Genomic DNA, 16,731 nt, shown 5'->3' with positions numbered 1-16,731 from the left:
CTCATACATTCTGATATGGCCGGGCCCCTCATGTGTAGGTCCTGGCATAGCAAGGAAATTCACTCAAACATTAGCTAGTAGTTCGTTTAGATCAGTTAATCTCTTAGGTCATGTGGCCGACTGACCCAGATGCACTTCTGAGGTTGCATTAAAAACAAAAAGAATACTTACCATTTTCAGGAGTGGGGCTATATTTTACTAAAGCGACAATAAATAAAATGTTAATTTTGTTGGTTTAATAAGTCATGGTGAGTATTTTGGTTCAAAATAACATTTGGTGGCCCCCCCTAGCGGCTGGGACCCAGAGAGAAACATTTCGTCTAAATATGCATAGAGGCTGCACTGCTGCTGGTACAACTTTTTAGTTAACTTTTGGTGTTGGCACCTGGAACACTTTTGGGCAGGTTTTGATATTATGATGTTTCAAAATGAAATTTCAGGGGATCCACAAAGTCATAAGAATGTATGTTGTCTGTAGCAAATTTGATGAGAATTCATCCAACTGTGTTTAAAGGTGCAGTATGTAAGAATTGGCCACCTAGAGTAACTGTTAACTGTAAATGCAATTGGCTAATTAGCTCAGTTAGCCAGGCAGCTAGCAGTCTGCAGCAACTTCAACCAGGGCTCTAGTGGACAACAAAATAGGTGGGTTCAGGTGTGAAGCACGAGACGTTGGGCATCAATCAGCGCCCACGTCGGTCTACCGCATCTTTAGGTACAAAGTGGTATTATGAGAAAGGATGTGCTGGGGCTAGCTGGTTAGCATGCTAACTTCTGTAGATATCTGTGCAACACAATAAAAAGACATCTTTGACAAAATACTAAAACTGTTATTTCTTCATATTCGGTCAGTAAATGTTAGTTAGTTCTTGAATATGTTAAACTAATAATTTTTCACAGTGCACCTTTAAGATATTTTACACTGAACCACAAGTCAGAGGGATCAATCCTCTGAAGACAATGAAGCTAAGCAGAGTTGAGGAGTCTTGATACATATGCACCTATTATGGCTCACTGAACTCCTCTGTTTATGCAGCGGACTGTCATCATCCATCACTACAGCTGTCCATATATGTAGTCTCAGTATGTCTCCACTTCTAGTCTGTCTAGTCGCAAACACCAGTTACTTACACTCTATGCATGCAGTCCCACGAGGCCGATCATTCATTTCCTGCTTACTTGCACTCCTCCGTGACCACTCGTCTTGACACTTGTTCATGAGTGAGTGAGTTACAAAAGACTGGAAATCCATCCACGCAATGCAGCCACTGTGACACAGGTCACGGCGTCTCCTCAGCTCTGCGCTAAAGAGATCCAGATTTATTGAATTATTGAAATCGGACATGACATAGTCCAGCTGTATTGATGGTCCTGCAGCTCAAAACATGTTAAACAAATACATGATGAGATGGCCGTTGGTGCATCCACATGATCTCAGCAGCAGGGCCTCCGGTGTCGCCCGAAGACTGTGGCATGTGCAGCTGGCCTGCTGATGATTTCTTTGTGGTCATCAGTATTATTCTCTCAGCAAACTGCTGCATATTGTCTGCTGCTAGGTCGAATTAAGCTTTGTGTGCTGGTGGGCTGCTGTGGAGGAGGGCGGAGGAGGGAGGGCATTTTTGTGTGATATGGGCCATTGACTGCTTTTCCATAGCTCAGGAACAATAATGAGATTTTTTTTTTTTTTCAGAATATCAGTGCCGCCATTCAGCGCACTGATTGTGTTTATGAAATTGTGCATACATCTCTCAATGCTGGAGCAGGGGAAGGGAAAGCTATTTTCAAAACATTAGCAAATTGTTTTCTGTTATTGTGCAGAGATTGATAAGAGTATGTGTTGTCTAAACACACAGACAAACACACACACAGACACACACAGAAAAAAAAAACATTACAAAGCAAGCTATGGCTTGGAATTGCCTATTGCTCTTGCCATTAACAAAAAAAACTACTTAAAAAAACATAAACTATATCACCTTTCTTTCATACGGCCATCAAGCTGTAACTACAGTTTATTCACTTGTTTGTCAGCACAGGTATGGTTCGGTATGTTTCTGCTATGAAAAAAATATGATCTTATTCACTATTATTCAGTTTATTTGGTTGCCATTGGCATTTATTTATTTCTTAAACATATATCTTGAAACATTTCTGCATTAAAATGTTAAAAGCAAAACTAGACCATTTTGTTCAGAAGTGTACTTAGATTATCCCAAATGTTTCCAACGATGTTCAAACACAGAGAAATAAGATTTTTCTTTTTTTTTGTGTATTGGTGAGTTTCATTTGGTCGCCCATCACTCTCACTTCCAGCGCAACATCAGAGGATACCTCAGAGAGCGACGTGATTAAGCGCAACACGAATAAAACATTTCTGTCTCGTCGGATACATTTTCATCCTCAATAGAGCAGATGGCATGGATGACATATTTTTGTAGGCTAACCTGGAAGTTAGCGCTGCGCTAGTTCCCTCGACAAAAATAAGCTCTGTGGGAAACAAACCTTTACCACACTTACACGTTTCGTTCAACAAGATAGTCTTCACAGATGAACACCGCTTTTATGATTTTTGAGTGTAAATGGGGTCGGCAGAAGTCAAAAGCTAACGTTGGCTAACGAAGGCTACTAATCAACTACATCACGGTCACGACTTCAGCATCACCACTTTCCCATTACACTAACATGTACTATCCATACTTTGCTATACATTGATCAATCTACAAGTTATAAGCTAGAGAATCATTTGCAAGGAAAGTCAGCCTGTGAAAGACGGACTAGTGAGTAGATGAGTCTCCATGTTTCAATGCCCCCAGCACCCTCTGTAGTGTCATTTAGCCACTTGTTAGCAGCCACTTTTTATAAGACGTGTTAAATTCACGTTGGGTATTTACTGTATTTTGTATTTTATGTTGTAAAACATAGCTTGATAATCTCTTAAAGGAACAGTTCAGTCATTATCTACTCAAGTTAGATTTGAGCTGTTATGCTCAATTTATTTAAAGCTGAAATCTTCACTGTAGCTGCTAAGCTAAAAGCGTTAGCCACACCCTGTCTGAAGTGGTTGCACAAGCTCGACTGCGCTTCAAGGGTGTAAATAACATCTTTTCTAGAGGTTTGGATTACACTGGCCAAGCTGTATGTTTTTTTCAGTTGTTTTTATATGTTTCACAAAAAGTCCCTGTCTACTTCAGTTGTTTAGGAGAACGCTGCGATGCTGTTTTGCCTTGGAGCTCCTGAAATGTTTTGTGGACTAAGAAACGTGACCTGACTTTCCATCTGAACGAGGCTGAGTAGATAATGACTGAACTGTCCTTTTCGGGTGAACTTGTCCTTTAAGTTACCACAGCCCTTATTTCACGCTAACTGAAAACCCATTCAACAAACCCACTGACTTTAAGATGAGGGAGCCAGAAGTTCACAAATGCTAAATTATTTCCAGGCTTTAGGATTCATTCCTGCGACACACTATGGTGGTTGTTCAACAATGAAGACAACAAATCCCATGATCCCATGCTACTTTGTGAGAAAAACTAGTCTTCTGTTTTCATGGTTTTCCTTAACAACAGAAATTAAGTGCATTTACGTCATTTGATGTTTTAATGCATTGCTATGCTGCTTATCAAAATTTTCCCAATGAAATATGAAAACGACCTTGAGTTTGACCTTGCCTTTGAAACCTCTGCTGTATTTCTCACAAGCAGACTTGTGTCAAATTACTTGACATTTCACATAAATCACCTTTTATCTGATATAAACCTCTGAATGGCAGAGTCAACCAGTGGATGCGCTTTTGTTCCTTCTCATGCTTGGTAGGTCACAGCTCTCATTAGCACTCGGAATGACTTTAGAGGCAGCGACACTGGTTTTCCGAGCTTTTCGCCGCCTCTACAGATCATAATATTTGTGTCATAACAGCAATACTTTGATGATACCACATCACAGCAGAATTACACTGCCCTGTCATGGCACCTCTAACCTGACATCAGAGGTGTCAGAGCAAATACTCTGGGTCCCTTTGAGGCCATTTCTCTGACGCAGCTTTTAAAATGATCACAAATCCAACAAATCCAGTATGAAAGCTGCAAATTATACTGTGAGTCTGCATATATATATATATATTTTTGTCTAATTAATTAGTGTATTGTGTTGAGAAATAATCAGCATGAGGATGTTTTCCACTGGGAACATTTCGATGCAAAATGTCAGAGTGTGTAAGTGACACACACTCTAGCTGCTCCACTAAAGCAATATTAGATTTAGCAGGCCTCTTGACCTGTCGGCAATAAACAGCCCAGCAGCCCAACAGCTACACACATACACATTCATCTCTCATTAATGTAATTGCTGTCATGATAGTTTTGGGATGCCTCAGCACAGGGAGGACTGGAGATGCACTGAAACCTCACTGGGCAGGGAGGCATATTTTTTCCAAAGTAGAGGCTGTAAAATGGCCATAAAAGCTGGAGATTTGCAGCACCAAGTCAAGGAATCATTAATCCATTAGTAATGATCTCATCGACACCAATACCTCTCCCCCCTCTTGGCATTTACCCTGTATTTTTGCCCTGTCCTCCGGTAATAATTGACACTCTTACCTGCTTCTACAGTGCAGTCTGTTGCTCACTGCGCGCTCTAAGGCAGCTATTGATTGTGGCGCATCAGATCCACGAAGACAATGATGATGAACAATGAACAGACAGCTGCATCCTCTGTGATCTGGGCCAAAACTGATGGCCTTTGCAAGCATGTAATGCCTCATCTGGTGGATAATATGAGAGAGAAAGAGGGACACGATATGTGAATTTTCTGAGTCAGTTAGCTCATGGCCTCCTCTGCTTTTCATCAGACGCATACAGCTCAAGTTGGAATACTGAGGCTATAAATACATTGAATACACAAGTGTAAGTTTCGTTCTTTTCCGCATTGAACCATAAAACAGATATGGATTCAGCTATGAGGAGATAAGTAGGAAAAACAACATGTTAATGATGAAGAGTAGACTTTACAAGAAATTCCATTCAGCATTATCTATATTGAGGGAATAAAACATTTTATAAAACAAATCCTTCATAATGCATTATAAAATGATTATATGCACTTTAAAATTTGATCAAGTAATTCAAAAATATGTACATACTCGCCATTTAAAACCTAATTTGAATGTATAAGTTGTTAAAGACATTTAAACACACCATGAACATACTTATAATGAGTGATGATTCACCTATAGCACTGTATAATTATAGCAATTAGCACTCATGAATATTCCTAATACTTTATAGCGATAATCCTAACTCATTGTGATGCCAGTGTCTAATGCATTATAAACATGGTTATAATGCATTTTAGCATGCCTGTATTTATAAGCAGTCATAAATGACTTACAAGGTCAAGTATCAATAGCAGGTAACTCACTATTTTTGCAAAGATCATAGTTGTAATACATTATAATCACTTCTAATATAATCACATATAATCACTATTATAATGTGATTACAAATGACGATAAATGTAGGTGTCTATTGGGTGCTTTAAGTAAAGTAGTGAAATCCATGTGCAACAGGCAGATGTAAAATAGTACACGGGCATCATAGAGTGTGTGTGAGGTGGTACCAACATGACTTTATAAAGTAAAACACATACTGTTATTCTGATTCAACAGACATCAGATATTAAAGGTTTTTTAACTCTTTAATCCCTTGAGTGCCTCAGAGGATTCCCAAACTGAAGCGCACCAGACTGACACCATATTTCACACCTGAGCAGCACTCCCTGCATAATTTATTAATGTTATCTGCAGCTAATTAATTGAATCTAAAATCTGTAAACAATAAAAGCTTAGTTTTTATATTTTTAGATTATAACCCTCATTTTAAATTCAGATTACGTTACTGATTATAATTTTTCCAGAGTCACTCCAGTCACGTTTAGGATGATGTCAACGTGTGTCGGATTGACAAACTCCCCTTTCATAACGAAAAGGCCATATGAGCTCAAGAACCTTTTTTTAAAACATAAAGTAAAGCTGAGGAGACAATGAAACAGCCTCACACAGCTGTTTGTTTCTAATCTTCACCCTCTACAAAACAATCCAGGGACCAGTTCCACATATGAAGCTGTCTGCGTTCCTGGCTGCAGACTATTTGCCATTCCCAGAAGGTCATTTGGTTAATGCACATTTGAGTTTTCATGGACTCTTAACTAGTTTTTAATCAGCAATTATTAGTGAATTGGAAGGCTGTGCAGGCGCACGACTCTCTGCCGGCGGGAGAGTGCCCATCAATGTCACGTCAATTTCCATGCCAAAGGCTACATTAGGCCTGCAGTCTGGGAGGAAACAGCCACCTGAGTGCCTCATCTCCCCATCCACAGCAGTCTTCCCATCAACTATTGACTCTATTACACAGCTCTGTCAAAAAAATTTTCCGCTTCAAAAGAGGAGCAACCATTACATGGCTGTGCAGGGAGATAATTTAGTGATGCACATAAAATTAAGTGCATATCCATTGAACATTGCTCATTATTGCACTTGAATTCCTACAATGCCAGGCTTGTGTGAGGATCCTGGATGCTTCCCAACCTTTCATTCCATTCCTATTTTCAAGGTGTAAACTTGATTATTTAGGCTGATGTACTATATAAATAGCTGTCATTTTCATCTATATCTAACCTACCTGTAATTGGCAATTAAACATGCAGGCATCTCAGACTAGCTCTTAATTACCGTTAATAAATGCTGAGGGGCCCCGAGGTGTCCTCGCAGGCTGAGGATGGGGGCTGCAGCACCATATCACTGCATGAATATGCATGGCGGGCTAGGTATTCTCCAGCTCTCTCCTCTGCTTTTCAAGCTGACGCACGCCGAGGTGGCAGGCAGCAGAGGCGCCTCTTGAACCACCACTTCTTCATTACACCTCCACATCGGCCGGCCGGAGCGTTGTTACCATGCTGCATCTTCGCTGTGACATTTCTTCTGCACACAGTGTGGCTTGTTTGTGTTTGCCAGGAGCTGTCACATTCAGCCTGTTAGCACTGGCCCATGGGAAATTCACACAGAGCTGCTGGTATGAGGTGAGGCCATCAAATGAGCCGGTGACATGCTGCCTGATGTGCTAAGATTTGGTCAAATTTATGCGTGTGTGTGTCTCTGTATGTATGCTGCTAGTACAACATGGCGCTCTGAATTTTTGTATCTTTTTTTTTGGTTAAAGGTGCCCTATGTAGCTTTGGGGAAGACATTTTAATCAGAAGAGGAAGATCTTCATTGACTATTTTTTTCTCTGCCTAAACAAACTAAATAATCTAAACTCTCTTTATTTTTATGATTGAGTAAACTGATTAAACAAACTGACCTTAAAGGACAACACGATCTCATACAACAGTGTTCTGGGAACCTCATTTTCCTCAGCTTGTTCATTCAGTGATGAACTTATATTATTTAATTAATATTGCAAATATTAAAATTCTAAAATAATAAGACATTTCTTGTCCAACACTACATAGTCCCCCTTTAAATATATAATAAACATACAATTATTGCAGGGACTCTAGGACTCATAGCTAGATACAGATAAGTGATAACTTTCTATATTGTAGGCCCTGTTGCTCAAATATTACTCTTTATTATCTTTATTCCAAAACAAACTTTGGCTCCACAGATTAATAACAGCTTCCCTTTTCTCTGCTGCGAGCTGACATTTAGCTCCCATAATGACTGCTGATTGTCCTGCAGTGTTCCACCAAAGGACCTGAATCCTTGTATTTGAGGGCCGACGAGTGTCGAGCTCTCTGATCGTAATGGCACTTTTAATTAGCACTTAATTAAAGGCAGGTGGACTGGAAAGGTCAACCAGTTAGGCCTGTATGTTCTAAAAAAGAAAAAACAGACAGCTTCAGCAGGGATCAACTGTTTGATGAGTTTGTCTGCTAATTACAGTGTCCAGGATCTGGACCAAACTCCAGCCATTTTTCAATCATTTGAACAAATTTCTCTTCCTAAATCTAAGTGTGCTTAAAATAGGTGTACTAGTCTTCCAGATGTCCTGGGATTCAACAACATTTTTGTATAAATAAACAGAAACAAAAATGACATTTAAAAAAAAAAAAATACATGGCATCCAAAACATTTGACTGAATATTTGATCTGCTTTTGCACCAAATGTTTGTGTGTTATGTATTAGAGCTGCAACTGTTATTTGATTAATTGATTAGTTGATCCAGAGAAAGTTAATTGCCAACTATTTTAGAAAACTGATCAATCATTTGTCTTTTTAAGCAAAAATGTCTATTACATTTATGATAGTAAATGAAGAGTTTTTGGATTCTGGCTGTTAATTGGACAATAGACACCATTTGTCATTTAATTTATTTTTTTTCTTTGACATTTATAGACTAAACAATTAATTTGTGCAAATAACCAGCAGATTATTGTAGCTCAGTGCACATACCTTATGACTGGCCTCCACACTGTTCTGTCAGAGAAAGCCAGAAATCAAAAACAGCCTCAGTAAAAGTAAAAAACAAACAACAAAAAAAGGAAAGTCCAGACTTGTCAGTCGGATGATCATTGCGGCCATTACACAAACACCAAAATGCAAACAAAGGCTGTGGTGTGATCTAAACTTGTAGTGCCTGGGCTCTGAAAAACAGAGCCGGGCAACAGTATTGATCTCAGTCAGAATTATAGATCACCTTGTCTGAATGAGTGATGAAGCTGTCGGACTGTTAGTCTCACCTGACAAGCAGCCGCATTAAAAAGCCTGATCCCTGAATTTCAATGCAACACTAACTTTAGGTTTAATAATTAATCTATCACAGAGACGAAAAGATATTTTGAATAGAGAATATTAGCTAATACTTCATAGCAACCATCATTAATTAATGGTACATTTATAGTTAATTAAACTTTAGTTTATAGTGACTTAATCAATTAAGTACTTTATAAACCATTTATTTATTAATTACAATTGCTTAATACATGTTAATAAAGCATTTAATAGATTTTTTTATCAGTGAAATGACAATAACTAAAGTTTAATTAACTATAAATGTATTATTTAATAACAAGGGTTATTATAAAGTGTTACCAAATATTCAATACATAATTATTATTATTATTATAAGCTATGTCTGTGGTTGCCAGTACAAGATACAGTATTTAATAACACATACAGCACTATACGAGTCATTTTAGTAAACAGAAGAAGGAGAGTCATTGCTAGAAGAAATTATTTTGACATTTTCAGTGGTTCATTCTTCGGGGCTCGCTACAGAAAATGACTGGGAATCAGATTTTTGTTTCTGGCATCTGAAATGAAATTCTCCAGAACTAATCACACTGTGACAAACACATGAAAGGTAAACCCGAACACTCCATGTGTGTGTGTCTCTGCTATTGTACGGCTCTGTCATGCAGCAGCCTGTTTGCTCATCTACTCATCACATCCTCATCCCGTTTATACACTGAGCCTCAGCTAATATTGATGCTCTCCATGTGATACCGCTGATGAAAAATAAAGCATTGGTGGTGGATGGCGCGCTGCACCTCCTCCTCCTCCCTCTCCTCCTTCCTCCCAGCGCTGCGAGAGACCACTGAGGGGCAGCAGAATTACACGCCAGCTCTTGTTTGTTCACCCGCTTCCTCAAAATGCATCTTCAGTGCTCAGACTCTATTAATCCTGCTGACTTATGAGTGACCTTAAAGGATCCCCGCGCCGAGATGCTGAGTGTGCGGTCGAGTGAAAATGCGGAATGAAAAAAAAAAAGAAGGAGAAAACACTGTTGTCTTTTATAATAAACAGAAAGTCTTGTGTCAGTATCCAGTTATGGGATGTCAGCAGATGCTAAACAGCATGGAGAGTGGATAATGTCTCTTTGATGTGATGGTTCACTGTTGAAATGTGTAGATAAATATATCAGATTTTACCTTCTTTATATATGAAAATAAAAATACAATGAAACAGTGAAAACAAGTAATATAACAATTCAGTTTATTTTATTTATTTTCCAGACAGACACATCAATTTCTGGACCACAGTAGAGGATGGAAACCTTTCACAGACATTTTTTGTCAATATTATTATTTGAAAATACAAATATAAAATTAGACTTTCCACATTTGATATGTGAGAGACCCCCATCCATTATTATTATTATCATTATTATTATCTTTTTTTTTTTTTTAGTATATTTTACAACAGGGCTTAAGCAAGCCATATGATAACCTGAAAGATGCTTTCAGATGTCAGTCAAGTCTGTCTGTCTCTCGCCATAAAAAGTCGGTTAACATAAAAAAAAGGGGCAAGTGTTAGGAATGGGCAGACAGCAGCGGAGAGAGCTCTGTGCTCAGCCTGCACGAACATGGAAGCACAGCAGAGCCTCACACTGCCGTCCGTGCAGTCTGAAGAGCTCCCAGGCTCCCCCTCTAGGCCATGCGGTCTGCTCCAAACTCGACAAACACGCCAGGGGTGAACTCTCGTGTCGGGTGAACGTATAAGCTAACAATGACGGGTTCCGCTAAATGAACCTGGGTGTGAGCTGAGGATTATTCTGTATACAGCTGAGGTCTCCAGTCTAACTTTGTTCAGTTCGAATGAGTGAGGATTGCAAGTATATATTCATCTATACACATATATATTGCAACTTGTGTGTATATATTTCATAATGAGCATGGGTGAGATGGCAATGGTTTGGACTGAAGGGGAAATTCACCCTAAAACACAGACCAGTACTGCTGAAACTTGTGTCATTTCTGTCGCCTTGGAGAGTTCAGTCTGGATTTGTGAGCATGAAGCGATCTTTAACACTATAAATGTTAGCCACTAACTTTGTGGTCACTGTGACAGTATCCAGTATCTCTCAGAGATAAGGGCACATTGTCTGGTTTAAAACCATTAGCACCACTATGAATAAGCCTCTTTTGGGTATAAGTGCTCAAGAACGTTCAATGAGCCTTCAAAGTCAGTCTAATTAATCGGAAACAGAGCAGAGGCTGAAACAGTCCTGTGTGATGTCCCAGCTTGTTCATATTCAGAAAACAGACTCCAATCCCAGACGACAAAAATCTCAGAAGCGTGTGTGTTTTTCAGGGTTGGATTTTCCCCCCTACAACGGATGGGATAAAATTGTTTGGCCATTGCCTAGCACTTGCCTCAAGATTCAAGTTTAAATGGATACGGTAGTACACTACAAATGTCAACACCTTCCAGGTTGACTTTTTTTCTTTTTTGATTATTTTTTTTTCTTTAAACCACGACCCCTCCCCCTCTCCCCAATAATGGATAAGCTAGTCTACTAAGATGTGTAACATTCATCAGCTGTAAACTGCTGTCAGTTTTTGAGATAAAATGAAAATTACAGCAACAGAGCCATGCTACCTTAAAGTCCAAGCTACAGGATCACAAAACAAGAGAAGAGCCAATTCTTATGTCGGGGTAAGGGAAGATGAGCCACTTCAAGTTTGAGTTTTTCAGTTTAATTGTAGTGTAAGCGCTGCCGGGCGCTGCAACAGTGAAACAAACACAACAATATATTTTGTAGCACTGTTATTGGCTTTTTAGATGAAACGGCAGCAAAACGCGAAACAACTACAGTACAGCTGCTAATGAGCATGTCGTATCGGTTTGTAGGTGGACTGAGTTCTACTTTATTATTTGATGAAATATTTGGATAAATTTGAGGGACAATGCTACAAATGAAGTAGAGGAACACTTTCTTTAATTCTAAGTTGGTACACTTAAATGACTGACTCCTATTATATTTACTATCTTCCTACTCAAGAGACATTTTTGACGTCAAAATGTGCAATGAGGTGAATATAAGCTTTAATACTCATTATTGTTTTAAATAAATGACGTTAACTTTCTGTTCATTTTTCTATAGTTTGGGGCCAATACTACTTTTCCTGTGTTGTCAATTACTTTTATCATTTTACAATAAAGTTAAATATCATTTGACTTGTCTTTAGGGGTATTTTTAAACAACACAATGTCCCGTATACTTGCTGGATTTATTGGAATAATTCCTCTATTAAACAAAGCTGCCATTACTGTACATACTGTATGTAATTTGACGGTCTATACCGGACGTGAAGAGTGAAAAGACACTAATCTTATCTATTAATGAAACAGTATTCAATTTAAGACCCCATGAGGTGAAATAAATTAAATAACTGGTGTAAAACCTAAATTATGTTTTATTGAAATTATACAAAAAAAAAAAAGCCCTCAATCTGTGGCTGGAGTGTGCACACAGCTTGAGCTCCTAAATTGAATTGGCTTGTTTATAATAGGATTGTTTTTTTTGCTTGAAACACAGCTGCCTGTATAAATCCAGCAGGTTTTGAATCGTGGACATGCTTTTTGATGTGCTATTTTGGGCATTTTAAATTCAAGTTTTAAAGGTGCACTATGTAGTTTTGTGAAAGAAATTTTAATCTGAAGAGAAAGATCTTCGTTGGCTGATTGTTTTTAATGTCTAAACAAACTAAATAAACAAACTCTCTTTGTTTTCAAGACTGAATAAACTAAATAAACAAACTGACCTTAAAAGGACAACACAACTTCATACCGTTTTACTTTGTTTATATGTGGCGGACCCTGCCACCTTTCTAGCTTCAAACAGTGTTCTGGGGACCTTATTTTCCTCTGAGAACAGCTTGTTTACTCAGTTATGAAAAAAATAATTCTGAGTGTATTATTTCCTCATTATTATTATACATATTAAACATCTGAGCTTGAATTTCTTCTCTAAAGCTACATAGTGCCCCTTTAAAATAATCTTTACTGCTGTCTTTTATCTTCGCAGTGAGTCACAGATTTCAGGTGCTGCTACAACGTCAATACATGAATTTAACCATCTAATAATCAGCCTCGATCCTCTAACACCTGCTTCTTCTTGAGCCAGAGGTTTTCTGTTTAATGGAGTCTGTTTTATTTCTACCTCTATAATGTCAATGTATGTGAACACTGATGACAGATTAAAACAAGTAGCTCCCAGAATCTAAGATTAAAGTTATTAGAGTTATTGATAAAACATCTGAGAGAGTTAAGAGATCAGAAACAGTATTATCTAAAAAATAACCTGGGTACAAACATTTAAAACAGGTTATTTGAACAGCACTATGACTGATATTATGACTCGAGTGGTAATCATTGGTATGTTTCTTAAAAAAATATGAAATATCTTTTACATAAAATCTTTTTTTTCCATGATTATAGCTTGTGTCCCCTCTTAGAAAATAATGAGAAAAAAAACAAAAAAAATGGTTTTGCATATCTAGCGTTAGCATTTAAGGTAGTATGGCACACCCCTTTTAAAACATTCAAGGGTGGGGATCCAAATAATGCCTTGTGAACAATTCCATCTTACAGCAACGGTTTCTCTATTGTTCATCCATGAGAGCTTTGGTTAGCTGAAAACCATGTGAGAGTGGCAAAAAACAAAACCAAAAAAAAAAAAAAAAAGAATTAAAAAAAATAAAACATACAGGGAATAAATTACAATGAACCTCTATCAAAATAATTGTCTGCAAATATCATAATAACATGATCATTTAGAGAAAGGTCTATCTTGACTGGTCCTAAATCCACTATTCACTACAAGTATTATATTAATGAGTCCTATATAACATCTACTTTGTAATTACAGGAGATAGAAAAAGAGCGCGAGAGGGGAAGAGGGATAAATATGAGAGAAAGGAGAGGTAGAGCAAGGGAGAACAACAAAGACCACTACACTGGTATCAAAGACAGCACTCTGTTTACAAGTTAACTGTGATTTCTTTACACACTAATGAAATACATGAATGATCAACAAAAAGAAGTAGGATCTCTGAGGATGGGGAATGGAAAGAGAGAAAGCAATGGATGCACAGTACATTTTAATAGTATATTACAATTATTAATATATAAACCACAAAGTATCAATAAAACTCTGATTAAACTTGAAATCAGCAAAGAAGCATCTTTCTTTTTTTTCTTTTTTTATAGTTTTGTATTTCGCATTTTCTTTTACATTTGAACATTACAAGGGTTTTTTTTCTTTACTCTTTAAATTATTACTTGATCACACCTCCACGTCGTTTACTTTAGAAGTATCCAGCATTATATCTTTACCTGGTTGTTTTGAAATTAAAAAGAAAAAAGAAATGAGACAAGAAGAAGAAGAAGAAGTGGGTAAAATGAAAACAACAGAGTATTTCAGAATACACACCATTCATTCCATCAGTGACTTTAAAAACCGGACTGCACTCTGGAGTATATTATTATCATTATTATTAAATGTTTGAGTAAAATCATTTACCACACATACTGTGTAAAACCTGGTGCAGCGACAGATAGTGAATAATTCAGTGTCATCTTTTTGACCCTGTATAAATATCTTCAGATGAGACATGGGTCTAATATATAAAGAAATCCAAGTGTACACTGCAACATATCAGTTACTATTTCCCAAGCTGTTAACTCACCTCAAAACTCTGAAGTGTTTGTCTAATACACGAACCCCAAAAATCCTTCATACTATCCCAAAGCACAGGGCCGTTTTTATTTTAAAAAGCCAACATATACATGTGCAAATAGGAAAAATGGCCTGTACTTCACTACTCACAGTGCAAGGATTACTCGCTTTATTACCTTTCAGTGTTTTTCAGTTATTTTGCCACTAGAATAAATTAAAACCTGCCAAATGATTTCCACAATAGAACTCACAAAAGGCTGAGGTATGGTATCAAAATGTTTACTTTTTTCCTAATTCATTCAAAAGACTCAAAAGAACTGATTCAAGAAAGAACGAGCGTCACATAAAAGGCTCTATAGCAACAGAGCCCTGGATATTATTGTTGTTCCGGAAAAAAATGAATCAGGAACGAGCAGGATGAAACAAAAACAATAACATACAGCTAACAAGTTCCTCTCAAGAGTATAAAAGTGTCAGGATGCACAGAGCACTGGAAAATGCCTGGTTCAAGTTCTGATCTTCACATCTAAGTACAGTGTGCTTTGGATTAAATCATCTTTTTTTCTCTCTTTCTTTGAAATGATACTGATACCTTATAACAGTTAGACAAAAGATACCAATCTGGTTGTTTATTTTTTTTTTTACTTCTTAAAACCGTGACTTAACTCGCCGTTTTTGTAAATTTGCTGGTATGACACTTGTAAAATTATTCAGCTTGAGTATTTACAGAGCAAGTGTGTTTTTGTCTGTTTGTCTCCGGGGTCGTTATACCGTCTTCCAGCAAGAAAAAAGTATAATAATAACTGTTTACAGCTTTTTTCTTCTATTCACACGCTATAACATGTTTCTTTTGACACACCATCACAAAAATATGCTATTCTCTCACTGAGTTGGTTATATGCAGTGACTGGAATAATATGTACAGCTACATTTCTTTTTCTCAAGTTTGAATTCACAATGTAGTTATATGAAATTTTGTTATAGCATATATATATATTTCTAAACAACAAAAACAACACTTATAAAAAAGGACCATAAAAATATTGGAGTCCTCTTTGTATTGCCCAAAAATAGGTAATTATGGTTAACAATGAGACATCACAAGAAATAAAACAGCTACTAAGATTTATTACTTAGATACCCTCTTTAAATTTTCCTTAAAATGTTTTTTTTTTTTCTCGGAGTCTCTCCACACTGAGCTTCTTTTTTTCGCAGGAAAGACTGGAACATCCAATCATTTCGCCTTTTACACTACGAAGATGAAGACATGACTTGCAGATATTCTTGGCTATGACCCCCGTACTTCCAAACATAAAACTCCATTTACACAAAGATACTAGAAGATTAAAATAAAATGACACGAAATTAAAGTTTAAAACTAAAATGACTTCCCTAAAAACTAATCGAAACAAAAAAGCTAAACAGAGGAAGGAAACAGGTGAATGAAATCGACGTGAAACATCATACCAAACCAGGTTGTAAAGTTATAGGAGGTTTGGATTATAGTACAGCAGTTGTTATTTTTCTGAGATGACTAACGTTTTCTTTTCTTCTTCATATGGTTTCCCACTTTCGTTCTTTTTGCCCGGGTGATGCTGTAGTGCTTGAAGTTGGATAGCATCACCTGCACACAAAGCCAATTAGAAACTTCGTCCTGTCTTTCCTGGGCCACCAGATATACTCTGCTGGGTGATAAAGGAAAGAAAAAGGATAACGACAGCATTAGAAACCATTTAATTTGCATGAATTCTGAACATACATACTGCCTGAAATGACTTGACATTCACATGACCTCCAAACAAAACAGTTTTGACACCTACTGAGACAAATTAACATGAAATAAATGTGACAGCAATCATCATAAAGTGCAGCAGGTCAACTCTTGCTGCGGGCAAAACGTCGATACATGTAATTACAGTAAAGGACAGCCTGTTAAACACCTTGGTGTATGTATGTTGACACCTCTATAAGTAATCTATACTTCTTACAGCAGTTACACCTGTTGTTAACTTAGCAATCATTCTCATGCATGTGCTGCTACTGTCGAGTATTTGATTGTTTAGCTGGAAATAAACAGCAATTTAAACACGAGCGCACAAATGTTCAACACATGTCACACGTCGTATCTACAAAAATAGCTGGAAGCAGACGAAAAGCTCAAGACATTTAGAATGGGTTTTATACTGTACATATGAGGGACAATGTTAGCGGTAAAGATGGATTACAGTGACAAAATAAACATGATAAAACTGAAATATTCGGTTCCTCAGACAT

General features: G+C 37.4%; 1 protein-coding gene across 10 annotated transcripts in view; it reads right to left on the bottom strand.

The window, feature by feature from the left end:
• Positions 1-9,972: 9,972 nt before the first annotated feature.
• The window catches only part of LOC311269238 (RNA-binding protein Musashi homolog 2), a 260,575-nt gene continuing 253,816 nt past the window's right edge, over positions 9,973-16,731 (bottom strand). For 8 of the 10 annotated variants that reach the window (XM_084373282.1, XM_084373280.1, XM_084373288.1 and 5 more), the window contains one exon: positions 9,973-16,142. Coding sequence is in view for 5 of the 10 variants with exons in the window: in XM_084373280.1 (XP_084229406.1) it covers positions 16,098-16,142 (45 nt within the window). In the remaining 5 variants the exon portion in view is untranslated. The remainder of the gene's footprint in view (positions 16,143-16,731) is intronic. The other 2 variants (XM_084373283.1, XM_084373284.1) reach the window with 1 other exon arrangement.

The sequence above is a fragment of the Pagrus pagrus genome (assembly GCF_965226575.1).
Source record: "Pagrus pagrus genome assembly, chromosome: 14".
Lineage (NCBI taxonomy): Eukaryota > Metazoa > Chordata > Actinopteri > Spariformes > Sparidae > Pagrus > Pagrus pagrus.
Note: the sequence above shows the minus strand (reverse complement) of the source record. Positions and strands in the feature narration are given on the sequence as shown.